Source organism: Anomaloglossus baeobatrachus, chromosome 3, assembly GCF_048569485.1.
Source record: "Anomaloglossus baeobatrachus isolate aAnoBae1 chromosome 3, aAnoBae1.hap1, whole genome shotgun sequence".
NCBI lineage: Eukaryota > Metazoa > Chordata > Amphibia > Anura > Aromobatidae > Anomaloglossus > Anomaloglossus baeobatrachus.
In genome coordinates this window covers 404900643-404918780 of record NC_134355.1, presented here as the reverse complement: position 1 = coordinate 404918780, position 18138 = coordinate 404900643, and the positions used below count along the sequence as shown (strand labels likewise).

General features: G+C 41.5%; 1 protein-coding gene across 1 annotated transcript in view; it reads right to left on the bottom strand.

Moving 5' to 3' along the window:
* Positions 1–18138, bottom strand: part of COL21A1 (collagen type XXI alpha 1 chain) — a 415279-nt gene that overhangs the window by 331057 nt on the left and 66084 nt on the right. The window contains exon 3 of the mRNA XM_075340296.1: positions 1459–1627. Within this exon, the coding sequence (XP_075196411.1) occupies positions 1459–1627 (169 nt within the window). The remainder of the gene's footprint in view (positions 1–1458; positions 1628–18138) is intronic.

The following is an 18138-nucleotide window of genomic DNA, read 5'->3' as shown; positions in this document are numbered from 1 at the left end:
CCAGACTGTCATTGCAGGATCGCAGCTCAATGTTTGCAGTGGGTGGTGGCTGTTCAACCTGGGTGTGACAGCTGCATAGAAATACATGCTAACGCGCTTGGGTCAGATGAACCCCCCTCTGGCCAGTGCGAGCATTGCACTCCGATCCTGCGATGACAGTCTATGTGAATCACAGACAACTGATACAGAGGGGCGGGTGGGGAAGGTGGTGACTATTCATTATTTTATTAACCCAAGTTCAAATCAATGACACTGGCAGAGGGTTGGGCGGGGAAGGGAGGAAACATATATTATTTCATTAAGGCTTCTGCCACACTCACGTGAAATTCACGCACGTGCCGAGAGACACGTATTTTCCCTGCGTGTTGCGTGCAGGTAGGTACGTGTCTCTGGTACGTGCGTGACACGTGTGTTCTACGTGTGCTATCCGCGATAGCACACGTAGAACCGGTAATTATTATACTCACCTGGTCCTTCCTGATGTCCGCGCTGCTGTCCGTGGTGCTGATCCTCGGTCTCCAGCCCTCCCGTCTCCCCGCTGCTGCTGCTGCCAGGCAGTGAAGTGAATATTCAATGAGAATAATGAGCGGCGGTCGGCAGCAAGAGGCAGCAGCGGCAGAGACAGGAGGGCTGGAGAAGGTGAGTTAATGTTTTGGGTTTTTTTCACTGACATGTGTGTTTTCTCCGGCGCGTGTCACACGGGACCGCATCCACACTACACCCGTGTGGTACGGGCCGTGTGACACCTGTGCTGCCGGTGAAAAAACGGACATGTCAGCGCTTTGAAAATCGCACACACGTACAAACGCACACGGACACACGTTCCGTGTGGTTTTACGTGTGTGTGCCTGCTACCATAGGGTGGCATTGCTGTACGTGTCTCCGTGTCTCCGGTACGTGTAAAAAATGCCAAACACGTACCGGAGGCACGGATGTGTGGCACTAGCCTAAGACAAGTTCCAATCATTGATGCCACCAGAAGGGGGCAGGATTATGAGCAGGAACATTTGTGAATATCCATTCCATTAACTAGTCAGCAAGTGAGTATAAACTCCAGGGGCTTACAGCAACGTGCAGCAATTAAAGTTACATATCCTGAAAGGGCTACTTATTTCAGGGCTACTATTAATATGATGATCTGCAACTAGGGCTTATTTTTGGAGTGGGGCTTATATTTTAAGCATACTCCAAAAAGGGCAGAAATCCTGCAAAGGCTTATTGTCAGGGTAGTTCCAATTTTCTGGGAAACACAGTAGATAGATAGATAGATAGATAGACAGATAGAAAAAAGAGACAGGAGCAGCACATAACAAACCAATGGGTGCAGGGCCTACCAGGCAATTTTTCAAATGCCAATAATATAGAGAAAAGAGAAGGAGTGCTGCCTTACTTCTTTTTTTCTAGATTGATAGATAGTTAGATAGATAGATAGACAGTTAGATAGATAGAATTGATTACCTTGTGAACTCTGTAAGATCGATTTGTGATGTTAATTCATAAGCTTTAGTCGTAGAGATGGAACCCTTAACCTTTTTGGCATTTTTCTTATTCATCCCCAAACCTAAAAGTATGTCAAAACCTTTTTCGTCTCGAGCTGCCACTGGAATTCTTGTTGGACAAACAGATTCTGTAGTGGAAGAAGAAATCCATGTACAATAAATTGTGTAACTGGTAAGTGAACATATTTAATGATTAATGCTCTAGTTTTAGGAGCGTGCGGATGTACACTATAATTCTTCAGCACACATGTCTCCTATTGTACTACCAGACATTGAGATTGCACTAAGATCATGACTATACCTCAAACATTGACAATGCTTGTGAAATGATAAATAACCCAATGGTAAGGATGAATTATAGGGAACGGTTTTTATGACTTGCTCAGGGCTGCATCAAACTTACATTTTTTTTATGTATGTCCTTTGGTAATGGATCATTTGCCACCTTGACCCAAAGATATTAAATAACCCAATCCATCATGATCAACTTTTTAACTACATAATGTGCTGATTTAAGTCCTGCTAGGGGCTTATCACAAATTGTGGGTGATGCCATGTCGGCAAGCAACTCTCACCTCAATTATGCTTTGAATAAAGCTACTATGAATGTCTCCATTCATGTCTTAAAACATAAATTTTAGTTTTCCTCAGGAGAAGGCATGCCCTGGTCTAAAGACAAACAGATTCTAATGTTTCATTTCTGTTTTTTAGACTAGAAAGAGAAGAATTATGTCCCTGGGAGATGGGGCACATATTAGTTTCTTAGTCACTGCTAATAATACTTACCTGTCCAGCCTTTTAGTTCCTAAAATCTGTTAATGCCTCCACTGATATCTTGTTAGGCTGCATGACCAAAGATTTTACGGTATCTCCAATTTTAAAAAGTTTGAGCCCTTTTTAATAAAATAAAGGGAGTGATAGATAAAGATGATAAAAAATACTTAGAAAGGAGAAAACCATCATACCTTACATTTAGCTTTGTGCGGACATGAACAAAACAAAGCTCACAGCTAGCCTGGATGAGGAGTGAGTGTGTTGCCAAATAGCAATGATTAGAAGGCTGTTGTTAAAGTATGAAAAATAATTCCAAATTAAAATGCCAACTATACAAATAACAAATCTTCAATAGAATATTAAAAATATTTACATTTTAGCATTAATATTAATGTAAAGAATCTTAAAGGAGTTGCCCAGTTTTAAGTCCCAAGTCTGCAGTTACTATTTGTGACTGCAGACTTGTGAATCCTGAAATCGGGCAGTGTGAGTGCTGACGGGATACTCTGGTGTCGTCACCAGGATTATGCAATTTATGGTCACATATCAACTAGATGTGCATGGCCTCACTCATTACAAGTGAATTGAGCAAGGCTGGGCACATTTCGTCATCATGCCCCATTTTTCCCTGAGGAAGCTACTCTAGGTGTGGCGACACGCGTTGGGGGGGTTTTCTTCTTGTCCTCCCTCCTGTATGGCTGCCTCCCTTGTGATTGCAGAATCTGCTCCTGCTTGCTGATTTTCGCTGCACCTTTTTACCCTGTCTATGTGGTATTTATGAAATCTTGTGTACTATTATGTATGTTTCTGGTGCATTTTGCTTGTTTCTCTGCTGATGTCCATCTATCAGTATTGAGGCTTTGCCTTTCTTATTAATATACAGTGTCTTACTTATTTATATGGAGGGGGTGACCTGTGGGGTTTTTGTCTTATTATATGCAAGCCCCTGTATGTGTTGAACACGTTTGTGTATTTTAAATGCTTTTAACTCCATGTTGGTGTTTTTTTGACTAATAAAAATTGTTTGAATATTTTCTATTTGGTGATCCCAATTATTACACACCATATTGCTTCTTCTATATGGTCATAATGTGGCCAGAAATATACAAATCGCATACTTACGGTCATATGACCACTTGCTCTGGTGATCAGACAATTTAGACAGTGCGCAACCTGCTCTATGTAATGATTCACAAGTCTGTAGTCACATAGAGTGACTGCATACTTGTGCCCCAAGCTTGGACAACCCCTTTAAAGTAGTCACCTATGTATGTGTAATCATAGCATCATAGCATATCTGGAGATAATGAAAGGTTAGCAAGTTTCAAATATGTGACTCTAAGATCCAAACAGGACTAACATGAGGGAAGCAAAGCCCTGCCGGACTAACCCTGCTTCATTGGCATATGCCATAATGCAAGATTACAGTTCATTATTCAAAAACTGCACAACTAGTATGGCATATCAAACACCTTGTCACATTACTGAAATTTGCACCCATACAGCTATTATAGTGGTTGAAGATAGTCAAGGGACCTGAAATATTCCCTTTAATGTATGGGCATACAGTTGCAAATATTTGAAGTATACATGTTTTATGGCATTTGGAATGTAGTCCACAACTGTGCTGTGCACACTGTCTAAGATGGGCGGCATGGTGGCTCAGTGGTTAGCACTGCAGTCTTGCAGCGCTGGGGTCCTGGGTTCGAATCCCACCAAGGACACCATCTGCAAAAAGTTTGTATGTTCTCCCCGTGTTTGCGTGGGTTTCCTCCCACACTCCAAAGACATACAGGTAGGGAATAGGGTAGGTATACCTACATACAGGTAGGGACCTACCAGCTTCACCAATAAAAAGGTCAAGTCAAAGAAGATAATGGTAGGTAATGTAGCAACATATTAAACGCCTATTTTGACATGACAATTTTAGCCCATTAAATGTAATCTGTCAGCAGGTTCTTGCTATGTAATTTGAGGACAGTATGCTTTAGTGGTTAAAAACATAGATTTCAGCGATGTCTCTTATCAAGCTGTATGCTATTGTTTACTTGCACTGATTGTTATAGCACCAGGACATTATCATTAGTTGGACTACATCAGCTATATCAGCATGTGAGACCTAGTCTGACCATGCCCCCTTCTATGATAGCAGCTTACTGTCTATATATATTGTACACAGAGAGCATGGTGTGGGCTGGGTTAGCTTTTGTCAGCTCTGCTACATGTAAAACCTCTGACTATATCACAACTGCTGCACCCAGTAAACTATATGATACATCTTTGGAATCAGGATCTCTTTTGCTGCTCTGGGGTGAGGTAGCAAATACCTGCTGACAGATTCTCTTTGATGAGCATTGTTAGATATACAATATTTCTACTATAAGCAAGTAGACTGTTGCTCATTAGTGGCCCATTCATACAGGCTGTTAAAAAAAACCTATGAGCAAGAACAATTGTAAATGAAATTCTCCTCTTCTCATCCAGAATGTTATTAGTAACATGGGTGATATGCTGCCAACAACTATTATTTTTATGGAGTAATAAATAATCCTGCAGCAGCATTTTTACACTGGCCAACTGTGAGGAACAAATGTTCCTACAAACACTTGGTCGATAATTGTTGCTCCGCCTAAATGGACCTTAAGATATAACAAAAGTGTGAGATAATGTAACAACACAATATAACACATTTTGGAAAAGCTAAACAAGTAAAATAATTCTAGTGAAATTGATAGAGTGCTTTTTCGAGTATGTTGAGTTAATAGGGTTTGATATTTTGATTAGAGACCACCGCAAGAGACAAGAGCTGGGACTTTGAACTCTGGTCATTATTTTTTAAACAAACAGATTATTTTATCATTTTAATGGGCAATGTAAGTGACTTTAGTTGCCCTGTAGCAATTCTCAAACTTGAGCAAAGTGATAACAACTTAGCACTTTGGCTACAAAATTTACATTCTCTTTCATCAGGACATCACTGGGGTATGAAATCTAAATATGTTCGAATGAGCAAACACTTTAACTGGGCTAGAAAGCATAACTATATTATCTTAAATGGATTTTCCCACAAACAAAGAACATTTTAAAGTGCATATTAATCAATAGATCTTGGAATACTCATTCCCCAATTGGATGTGTTTTGAATATTTTTCCTGTGCTGAGATAATCTTATACCATATTTTTTTGACTATAAGACGCACTTATTTTTCTCCAAAATTGGAAAAAAAAATGGGAGTGTATCTTTTATGCCGACTGTAGCTTAGCAGGTGGGTGCAGGGTTGGTGAAACGGGGCCACAGGAAGCAAGGCTCCCACTGCAGGAAGCTGGCGGCAGCACGAGTAGGGTGATTCTGTGCATCCTGTACTGGTGCATGAGGCAGGTGCCATTGATCACCCGGCGACAAACATAATGGACTTCAGGAAAATGGCACCGGAGGCACTGCATTCGGTAATTGAGAACCCGGCTCTCTGAGATCTCAATCTGTCCATGCGCCATTTTCCTGAAGTCCATTGAGTCCGTCGCCGGGACATCAATGGCGTTTGCCTCGCACCGCCGTGACATCCCCTCCTTCCAGCATTGCACCATCGGCTTCCTCTGCCCCCTCTGAACCTACCCCTCCTCCCGGGTAAGCTACATTTGACCTATAAGACAGACCATAAGACTACAAGATGGGCCCCCATTTTATCTTTAAACATTATTTTCCTTCTCTAAATTTGGGGTGCATTGTGTAGTCTGGTGTGTCTTATAGTCCAAAACATGTATATGTGCCCCTGCTATGTACTGTGTAATGGCCGTGTGTGACTGTACAGGGACATGGTCTGATCATACCACAGCTCCAGGGCAGGGGAGGAAGTAAATTAAAAAAGTATACAGACAGGACAGCAAGGAATCACAAATAATTCTTTCTTTGAGGTAAAACATTTTATAAAAACAAAATATTTTACTTCACAAAAGAATCATCTATGATTCCACGTAGTAATGTCGATATACTCTCATTTGTGTCCTCCCCTGGCCAGGAGCTGTGGTATGATCAGACCATGTCCCTGTATGGTCAGACACGGCCATTACTTAATGCATAGCAGGACACATACAGTATATAAGATTATCTCAGCATAGGAACACTTCTTCCAATTGTTGAACTTATTATGCCAAGATTTATTGATTAAAATGAACTTTAAAATTATCTTTGTTAGTAGGAAAACCCCTGTAACTATATTATTTTACTCCAGTTGTAGGATCACAAAGCAGTCATCAGTAATATTGTACTTTTATATCGTTCCCATTTTTATGGTTTTTGGTTTTCCTTTGGTTAGTATGGGATTTTTGTGTTTTACCCTTGTGAATGAGGAAACAACTTTATACAGTAACTAAGTTACTTAACTATCCACAATTTACAAAGTTTATTCAGCCTGATTACTTTTAATCTTTAATTCTACGGATTTAAACAAAAAAACGTGTAATCTTTTTCCAGTTTTTTATAATGGATTTCCAATCAAACTCTGTTTTTAGATATTGCTATTATTATGTTGGAGATTTATAGCTTTAATTGTTTTTTTACTTTGTCTCACAATAAAATATTTTATTTTTATGATACATAATGCAAAACAGATATCAAAATTGACCAGCACATATTGGCAAAATAAAGTAAATATATGTGTACAAGCTGATGTGACTGCAATAGTATCCAAGCAAGCAAATTCAGCAGCACAATTCAATCAGTATAGACTATGTAGAAGTGATGCAGGCAGATCAAAATTCATATATTCAAGTTCTTTCATACCTTATACTCAGTGTGCTTGTTTGTTCGGACACCATTGCAGTCACAGGTGCTTGAACCTACTGTATACATTTATTTGATTTTTCTTTCCTTTTGGGGTAATGAATGTGTGAGGGAATACAAGCCATTTTGTATTGTATAGAAAACCATCTTGTCTTTTAACTGAATGATGTCATAGGGTTCAGCTAACACTAATGGGCAGGGAAGTTTCACATTTCTACACACACCCCTGCAGACCTTATTGGTGCATGGTCATTTCTTTGTTTGGGATACTATATAAGTTGGTTACATGATGTACCATGTTTCCCCAAAAATAAGACAACCCCCGAAAATAAGATCCAGCAGGAGTTTTCAGGGAGGCTTAAACATAAGACATCCCCCAAAAATAAGACCTAGCCGCGGCTCAATAATGATGTGTCCAGACAGCAGAAAAAAAGTTAAATAACCCTTAAGACACTTCATTATAGACAGCGGCCACCCCTTAAAGAAAGAAAAGAGAACACCCACAGTCATACTCACCATACGCCGACCGGGACCAGGGGAGCGCATCAAGTTCCTGCGGCGGAACACACACATCAAATCAGATATACACACACATCAGATCACACACATACACACACACACACTACAGATCGCATCCACACACTCACCACATCCAGTGATATAGCTTGCTTCTAGGCGCACGTAAGGACCTGAGACGCTATGCACTGTGCAGTGAGCTTCCAGGACCTATCCTGCATCACATGGCCAGAAGCACATGGTATCTCCGAATGTTGTGAGTGTGTGCGCGTGATTGTACCGGTATGTGCGATTTCGTGAGTGTGTGTGAGTGTATGCGATCGGATGTGTGAGTGTATGCTGTCTGATGTGTGAGTGTCGGCAAGAAGCAGAGGAGCATGCAGCACAGCTGCCTAAAGCGCCCACCAGAGGTTACAGGGAGGAATGATGTGAAATATGATGTGTGTACGCTATCTGATGTGTGTGTGTGTGTCTGTGTGTGTGTGTGTCTATGAGTGTATGCTATCTGATGTGTGAGTGTGTGTTCTGATGTATGTGTGTCAGTCAGATGCAGGGGAGGACAGTGTGCTGCACAGAGATCACAGGGAGGAATAATATGATTGTGTGTGTGTGTGTGTGTGTGTGTGTCTATATGGGTATATGCTATCTGATGTGTGTGTGTGTGGTTGATCTGATGTATGTGTGTCGGCCAGACGCAGGGGAGGCATGCAGCACACCTGCTAGGAGATCACAGGGAGATCTGGGAGACACACAGACACCTGGTGCTGGTAAGTATGACAATCCTGGGAAGGGGGGTCTGCTTTTTGTGGGGGGGGGAACTCATCCCCAACCATGTCTCCTCGAGAATAAGACCCCCCCTGAAAATATGACCTAGTGCATTTTTTGGGGCAAAAAAAATGACATTGTCTTATTTTCGGGGAAACAGGGTAATAAAACAGAAATTCCGGGACATAATACTAGACTGTGTTGTATTGATTTCTCCAAGCGCTTGTAAAACAAATCTTATTAATTTGGAGTTCCAATGGCATAGAAGGAGTGGATTGTGTGCCCAAGTGCTTTTATTTTTGGCTGAGTCCTTCTCTTATCTGTCTAAAGCTTCAATTATGGGTATTTTGTACATGTTAACAATACACATTTTCAATGCAAAAAAAAAAAATAATTAGCATTTTACAGGTCCAGCAAATTAAATCGCGTGCCCCCTGATGAAAGAAAAAAAAATCACAGCAAAAAAAAAACATATAAAAAGCACATTCAAAAACACAATGAAAAAGTACAGGAAGTTCCACAGCATCAAATATGTAACAAATACTCATTGGGGCACTTAGCCTAAGGCCCCCTTCACACGCATCTGAAAAAAACGAAATGTTTTTTCACAGACGTATTAAAGGGGTGGTTTGCTCCCCGTGTGCCGTGTTTCATAATAACACACGAAGAACGGAAAGTCCCGCCTTACCTGATTCTTCCGGAGCTGTCTGTGGTACTGAATGACAGTGTCCAGCACAGGCCACACCCCACTGATGCTGCTTCTGGCCCCAAGTGAAGAAGATGTGTTGTTCAAATTCACTGGGGTCAGATGCAGGTGACAGCCGCGGCAGAGACTGCAGGGCTGGTGGAGGTGAGTATGTGTTTTTTTATTTTTACAATGACACATGTGTTACTCCGGCGCGTGTCACATGGGACCGCATCCACACTACATCTGTGTGGTACGGGTGCGGGAGGCGTGACACCCGTGCTGCCAGAAAAAAACGGACATGTCACTGTATGGAGCACACGGGTTCACGTCTGCTCCACACGGAGGCATGGACCAATGGCGGAACACGAGCGTGCACATAAACCCATTGATTTTAATGGATAAACGTGTGCTCGTGTCTCCGGTACATGCGGGAACGGACCTAGAACGTACCGGAGGCACGTGCATGTTAAGGGGGCTTAAGGCTGTTTTTATCTGCGCCCTACCCCTTATATTTGTAGGTCTTGACTCAGAAGAAGTAAGTTCAGTTTGTTAGTGTAGATGCCCATCTACAGGTTTTGCCTTGTTGTAGGAGATGGGCACACATAAATTGGTCAACTTGTGTGCTAATTACCTCAATTATACCAGCATAGTCTGCACAGGAGTAAAGCAGTTTAAAATTCATATACGGTATTTAGTATTCACATATAACTTACCATATATAGCTGCTTTTGTTTGCAGATATATCATGCAAAATGGAACACACTTCTCCCCAAAAAAGTTTCTCCAGGTCTATATATTCCTATTTCATAATTTTACACTGCATTCCGGTGTTCCTATTAATTACCTTTCAGAACGTTCACCTAATGTATCCAGTAGAACTGGTTGGATCGACTCATGGGGTGTTATTCCATCTGACAGGTTAGTGGACTCTGGCTGCTCTATGGAGGCTCTTCAATCTTTTATCTCTTGGGATTGCCGGAATGGCTCTTGATTAGCTGGTGGATTGATGTGCAGATGACCTCACACCAGTTCTCTTAATCAAAAGCCACATAGGGGTTCCAAGAAGGTAAAAGATATGCGATCCTCTCATCCAGAGATTACATCTTACTCAATGGATGAGAATTCCACAAATTACTCTGCCCATCTGTAATATCCAGTGTTGGTCATCACACATAGCCCCACCGATAGGTCAGTAGAGTGATTCCTTGCTACCGTACTAGAAGCAGCTTATTTTTACAAACAATTGATGGTCAGTAAATCAGAAGAATAGTAAGGTTCTGCAATAAATGTGATACGGCAGTATCTAGACAACAGCATTTTTTTATTGTTCCAATTGTAAAAAATTATTCTGTTTAGCAATATTTAACATAGTGAATTAATATTTCATATGATCACAACCATTTTCAATTTAAATTATATTTTCCGCTCGGCTCATATCCTTGGGCCTTTGATCCCACTTGTAGTGCTTAGGAAATATGTATTCATATATAAATACAATATCCTGGAGATATCTTCCTAGATAATCTTAGTCACCAATGGTTTAACCTTCTTGTTATATATCATGGTGTAGTTCACACTCAATACTTGTTCATACACAATGAATGAATAAATGAAGAAAACATAACAGTTCTTTATTTGAACACCAAATAATAGAAAATAAATCAATTTGCTTCTTTGTTTTTTTCAAACATTTCATAAACAGAATGTTAGGCTAAGCTTTTCTTCACATAGCAAGCAGTGTACTGTGTAATACTTTATTATTACACCTGCGTCAATTTTATCAATGGACGGCTTGGCGACAAATTTTCTCGCAGCATCTCTTTTTTCATGCAATACAAAGAAAATATGTCATTTTCACTATACCTCATTAAAAGTAATATTTGTGCAATCTTTTAATGAAAAAAGAATTCAGAAAGCTATAAATGTATTGTAAGTGCAATGAGGAAGCTTTCCGCATAAGGCTTATTTAAAATGCTTATTTTAATGCAAATATGATACAAAATTAAATGCAGATTTCATACTAAAATAGTTAAAAGCATAATTAAAAAAATTAAACATTTTAACCCTTTCCCGTCCTTTGAATGCGGGCTCTCTGTCTGCTGATCTGATCAGTAGACATATGTAGCTAACAGGCACGGGTGGATCTTCGATCATCTGGGCCGGTTAACCCCTTAGATTGCACTATCAAACTCTGACAGTGCAATCTAACATGCTCTGGTGGGGATCACACTGTTCCCCGCCACCAACATGATCACGGGGTTTCAATGGGTAGTTGATGACCCCTGCTGCTATCATGACGTGCTTCCTGTGAATGCTGGCAGAGCGCCGGCATTTACAAGAGAACAGCATTTCTGATGTTGAGTACAATGCTTCGCTCTAATGAGCAGAAGTGATCAGACAGTGCAAGCCTAAAGTCCTCTAATGGGACTAATAAAATCCCCCAAAAATGTAAACAAAAAGATTTTAAATATATGAAATCCCCTAAAAGTTCAAATCACCCCCGTTTTGCCTAATTGAAAATAATAAAAAAAATAAATGTAAAGTACACATATTTGGTATGGCTGTGTTCAGAAATGTCTGATCTATCAAAATATAAAATCAATTAATCTGATCAGTAAAGGTCGTAGCGAGAAAAAAAATCAAAATTCCAGAATTCCGATTTTTTTTTTTTGTCATCGCAAAATTGCATTAAAATGCAATAACAGGCAATCAGAATATTAGATCTACACAAAAATGGTATGCTTAGAAACTTCGGCTCAAAAAGCAAAAATAAAGCAGTCACTGAGCCCCAGATCCCAAAAAATGAGAACGTTTTGGGCCTCAGAAAATGGTGACAAAAGCGCAGTTCTTGTTTTAAACAAACATGAATTTTTTTTCACCACTTAGATAAAAGTAAAACTATAAATTTTTGGTATCTACAAACTAATACTGACCGGAGATTCATGTTACCGGGTCACTTATACCATATACTGTATTTTTCGGACTATAAGACGCACTTTTTTTCCCCCAAATGTTGGGGAAAAGTGGGGGGTGCGTCATATAGACTGAATATAGGACTGCGGGGAATGAGGGTGCTGCGGTGGAGCGGGTCATCGGGGGCATGAGCAGGCTGTAGCAGCCTGCCGTGACCACGTGGGCCCGCTCATTTAATATGCACTCCCATCATCCCGCCCATAATCTCTCAGCGCTGAAGATGGCGCTGACAGGTGGGCGGGATGATGGGCGAGGGATAAACAGCCGGCCCGCATGATCACCCCTGGCAACTACAGCCTTGAGTGATCATGTGCGGCTGTATTCACTTCCCCCCCATGCATCATCATCAGCGAGGGGTGAAGTGAATCAGTATATTCACCTGTCACCGTTCCCCTGCAGCATCGCGATGTCCTCCAGGCTGCCGGTGGCCGCTGAGTGGAGCCGTCCTCGTTCCCCTGCAGCACCGCGATGTCCTCCTCTCTGTGCCAGCGGCCACTGAGTGGAGACTAGCGGTACGCACAGCGATGATGTCATCGCTGTGCGCATGTGTCCACACGCAACCGCTGGCACAGACAGGAGGACATTGCGATGCTGCAGGGGAATGGGGACAGCTCCACTCAGCGGTGCTGGCGCTGACACAGACGGGAGGAGGAGCCATGCTGCAGGGAGTGAGGTAAGGTAAGTATGAACGTTTATTTTTTCATGTGCCACAGGATGCGGGCCGTATACCAGGATGGGGGTGTATTGCAGGATGAGGGCATATAGCAGGATGGGGGTATATTATGAGCAGGATGGGGGTATATTATGAGCAGGATGGGGGCATATAGCAGGATGGGAATATAAAAGCAGGATGGGGGTATATTTTGAGCAGAATGGGGGTATATTATGAGCAGGATGGGGGTATATGAGCAGGTTGGGGGTATATAGCAGGATGGGGCCATATGCCAGGATGGGTTACCGTATATAGCAGGATGGGGCCATATGCCAGGATGGGGTATATAGCAGGATGCGGCCATATGGCAGGATGACGGTATATAGCCGGATGAGGGGCATATACTGTAAATACAAGGCAGGAGGATCATTACCAGGATGGGGTACCTTAGTAGAGAATTTGGGGACATTACCCCCATAACAGTGTCAGCAGCAGATCCTCGCCCCATAACAGTGTGTCATGACTCAATTTTTGCTTAAAATTTTATTTTCCTATTTTCCTCCTCTAAAACCAGGGTGCGTTTTATGGTCCGGTGCGTCTTATAGTCTGAAAAATACGGTAGTGACCATAGTAAATAAAAAATCCAAAAAGAATTGTGAAATTGCAAATTTTTTTCAATTTCACTGCATTTAGATTTTTTTTCCTGTTTTCCAGTAGAATATGAGGCAGAATGATTGGTGGCGCACAAACATAGAATTCGGCCCGCAAAAAACAAGCCCCATTTGGCAATATTGTCGGAAATATATAAACTTTATGGCTCTTGGAAGAAGGGAAGGAAAAAACGATAAAAGGAAAATTGCCTGGGGGTAAAAGGGTTAATATGTCATTCTGTAATGTGCTTTTATTACATACTGAGTACATTCCGGGTGCAGCTCAAGCACATGAGGAGGGATGGATGTTTCGCACTGATGTCCGCTTCATCAGTCCACCCAGCAAATGATAGGGCTTGTCCTTAACATGAAACCTCTGAACTAGACCACTAATGAAGTCAATTTGCTGTTTACTTAAGTGCTCAGCTATCTGATATTTTTCCAGAGGTGGTTACACTATGTGGTGCACATTCTGCTTTTGAAAAATATTGAAATTTGTTTTTTATTTTGCGAGCTTTTTAAAGGAATCCGGTAAAAAAAAAATACATACACATTCCTCTGCATGAAATTAGATGCATAAAAGATGAGCAGAAAGGACTTATTCATTTTTATTGTACCCTATTTTGAGTAACATTGTATGAAGCAACTATTCAGTCATCTGTATGAGCTTTTAAAGAGAAAAAAAAATCAATGCTTCTTTTGCCCATTTTCCTTTTGCCCCAAAGGCTCAGTATATCAAAGGGATGTCCGGAGCTTAACAGTGGACATAAAAAAACCCTACACACTAGAGATAAAGGGGACAAACTTTAGTGCCAGCTATTGGAAATATCAGTCCTAAAAGTCAAAAGTGGCCCTTTAACGAGCCTTTTCATATGACTTAGGATTTATGCCAGATCAGAACCTCAGTTTGCAGACAGTGTTTCAGGATGATTATCCTTCATCAATGCAAAGTATGAGATCTGATCTGGCTGAATGAGAAGCTCTACTGGGATCTAAGGGGAAAAGATTTCTCCTTGCGGAGGCTGACACACCAATCTGGATGTCAGTGATGAGGATTCTTATAGCTGCAATGCAACTCTAGGTAATATTCAAATTGTCTCTTCAGGGACAGGGATATTACCCAGAAGAGCATTCCAGCTATAAGACTTCTCACCACTGACAGCCAGATTGGTGTGTCAGTCTACACAAGGAGAAAAGTTTTCCCCTTAGACCCCAGTAGAGCTTCTCATTCAGCCAGATCAGATCTCATACTTTACACTGATGAGGGACAATCATCCAGAAACACCGTGTCTGCAATTGAGGTTCTGATCTGGTATAAATCATAGGTCATATGAAAAGGCTTCTTAAAGGGCCACTTTTGACTTTTAGGGGTACTTTGCACGTTGCAACATCGCAGGTGCTATGTCGGTGGGGTCAAATCGAAAGTGACGCACATCCGGCGTCGCTGTCGACATCGCAGTATGTGAATTCTGTTACATACGATTAACGAGTGCAAAAACGTCATTATCGTATGATCAGTGTAGGGTCCGACATTTCCATAATTTTGCAGCAGCGATGGTACGATGTTGTTCCTCGCTCCAGCAGGCAGCACACATCGCTGTGTGTGAAGCCGTAGGAGTGAGGAACATCACCTTACCTGCATCCCGGCTGCAATGAGGAAGGAAGGAGGTGGGCGGGATGTTTACGTCCCGCTCATCTCCGCCCCTCTGCTTCTATTGGCCACCTGTCGTGTGACGTCGCTGTGACGCCGCACGACCCGTCCCCTTAGGAAGGAGGCGGGTCGCCAGCCAGAGCGACGTTGCAGGGCAGGTAAGTGCATGTGAAGCTGCCGTAGCGATAATGTTCGCTACGGCAGCAATCACAAGATATCGCTGCTGCGACGGGGGTGGGGACTATCGCGCTTGACATTGCAACATCGGCTTGCGATGTCGCAGCGTGCAAAGTACCCCTTAGGATTGCTACTTCCAATCCCTGAAGAGACAATTTGAATATTATCCAGAAGAGCATTGCAGCTATAAGACTCCTCACCACTGACAGGCAGATTGGTGTGTCAGTCTCCGTAAGGATAAAAGTTTTCCCCTTAGACCCCAGTTGAGCTTATCGTTCAGCCAGGTCAGATCTCATACTTTGCACTGATAAGGGACAATCATCCCGAAACACTGTATCTGCAAAAAGAGGTTTTGATCTGTTATAAATCCTAGGTCATATGAAAAGGCTTGTTAAAGGGTCACTGTGACAACACAGACTTTTTCAATGTGTGTCGTGGGTTAAACGTCTTACATTTTCCAGACGAATTGTTCTTCTGTGTGTGAACTCATGCTTGCTAAACTATTGTTTCTGCCAGACCCTTCTGAGCGTTCACTCTAATGTAGTTGTGTATTGCTAATCTAATGTAAATTACCTCAGTGGCAATTGTCTAGTCTGTGAATTGCAGACTACATGAAAATATCCTCAGTCTTTCTGTCCACATCATTTAAATGAACATTATCCATGCAGCTTGAAATGTATCCAATAAGAGAAGCAACCTTGTACAACCAATCCGATAAGGGCACAGATTATCCTAAGGGAAGGCGATGGCTATAAAAGGGGACTTCTTGGAGTCACCAGTTGTTGATGGATGTTGCATGATCCAGTCTAAGCTCTTAGGAGCTGGCTAGGGATCAGAACCAGGATGCCTTGTCGACTCGGTCTAGGTACTTTGACTCTAACTAGAGAATCATTTGGCTACATGACTTCAATCTAGGGACTTTGATTCCGATTGGAGACCATAGCCGCAGTCTAGGGCTTTCGACTATGTCTGCCAGGATTATATCATACCATCATACCAGAGACTACTTAAGGAAGAAACCCAGGTTGGGACAATTTGGTCACCTGGCTACAGACTTTGCAGAGCTCAGCCAGCTTCCTAAATCTGGCGTTATTCCATTCTCGGTGGGTGCCGAAAGCGGGGTGCTGCTGGATTGGAGTAAGTATCCCTTGAAGCTCTGAGGCATGGACATTCTCATCCCTGGTGAGCCAGCGGAAGGGTGAGAAACTGTTGCCTGTTAAATTTGTGTGTTTTTCAGGTTATGTGCTATGTGCCGTTAATTGTTTGGGGATCCAATAAAGTCTTAATATTGAGATTCCCTCACCCTGTGTTGTCTGAGTAGTGTTCCGCCGACGGTTAAGGAGGTTGGGCGTTCAATTGGAATGAGCCCTGGGCTATGCTGTCTTTCTAAAGCCGGCCGGGCCAGCGGACGAGAGCACCCACTGACCCCCGTGTTTCCACAGTCACTTTTAGGATTGCTACTTCCAATAGGTGGCACTAGTGTTTGTCTCCTTCCTCCCTGAAGAGACAATTTGAATATTACCCAGTGGAGCATTGCAGCTATAAGACTCCTCAACACTGACAGCTAGATTGGTGTCTCAGTCTCCGCAAGGAGAAACGTTTTCCCCTTAGATCCTAGCGATAAGGGGATATTTTGAAATTAATATTTGCTCATTTTGTCAAATTTCTCCTAAAAATTTAATTTGTACAACAAATTTGTTTAATCTTATTGGTGAAAAGCTTGTAATTGCTCAGAAAATACAATGTGGAGAGAGGAGAGAGAAAGAAAACCCTGCTGATCATAAAAGGTTACACTCCACAGAACAGTGTGAACCTTGCTGATCATGAGAGCTTTTACTCTACACGAGGAAGAGAGGAGTTTTCTCATTATGAGAACTGACACTGCTTTGGCAGTGTAGGAAATGGGTGAATGGAAAGGTTTTTTTAGGGAGGGACTGTGAATTTAATCTCAAAATGTTTGCCTTTGTGTTTAATTGCGAAATTCAGGAAATTTGACTTGAACTCCATTCTCCACAGATCAATCATCTTCAGAACTTTTCCACCCTTACTTAATGTCACTCATAATGTGTACAATTAATTTGAAAAATAAACTTAAATCTTTCAGTTTGAAAACTAAAAGATCTAAAATAGTGTGGTTGCATAAATACTCGTATGCACAGCCTTAAAGTTTAACCGGGGCTTTAATTTTTATATTAGGAATTAATAGACACAGAAAATAAGCAACTTTATAATATATCTTATCAGTGAAATCTGCTTCTGGACTAATCATTTAGTCTCTAAATTCTCAATTGCCTAGCAAAATCGTATTCATTGAAGATAGATTCTTACATGACTGATATAGGAGATGACAGTTACTATATAGATTTTTAACCCGTCATGTCTATCACTTTAATGTGGGCTCACTTCTTCCCTCCATCTTGACTAAATCCCCAGTTCCAGCTGCAAAAAACAGCATAATTTTGCCTCCACCATGCTTCACTGTGGGTATGGTATTCTTTTGGTAATGCACAGTGTTAGTTTTGGACCAAACATCTTTTGGAATTATGGATAAAAAATTCAACCTTGGTCTCAACAGTTATTCTACATTCTTTTAGCAGACTTGATGTTGTTTTTGGCAAAACATTGCTGGGCTTGGATGTTTTTCTTGTAAGAAAAGGATTCCATCTTGCCTTCTAACCCTTCAGGCCAGTCATGTAAAGAACACAGATGATTGTTATCACTTGCAGTACACAACCAATACTTTCTGAAAAATTCTGTAGCTCCATTAATGTTTCTACAGGCCCCGAGGCAGGCTCTTGGACAAATTTTCTTCTTGTTATTTTGTCAATTTTTGAAACACTTCCAGTTGCAGGTAATGTCATTGATGTGCCACATTGAAACCACTTCTTGATAACAGTCTTAACAGTATTCCATGGTTTATCTAAAGTCGTGGAATTTATTTTGTGCCTTTCTCCTAGCATAACTTTTTTCAATGAGATCCTGGAAACAGTTTACAGACCATGAACAAAAGAAA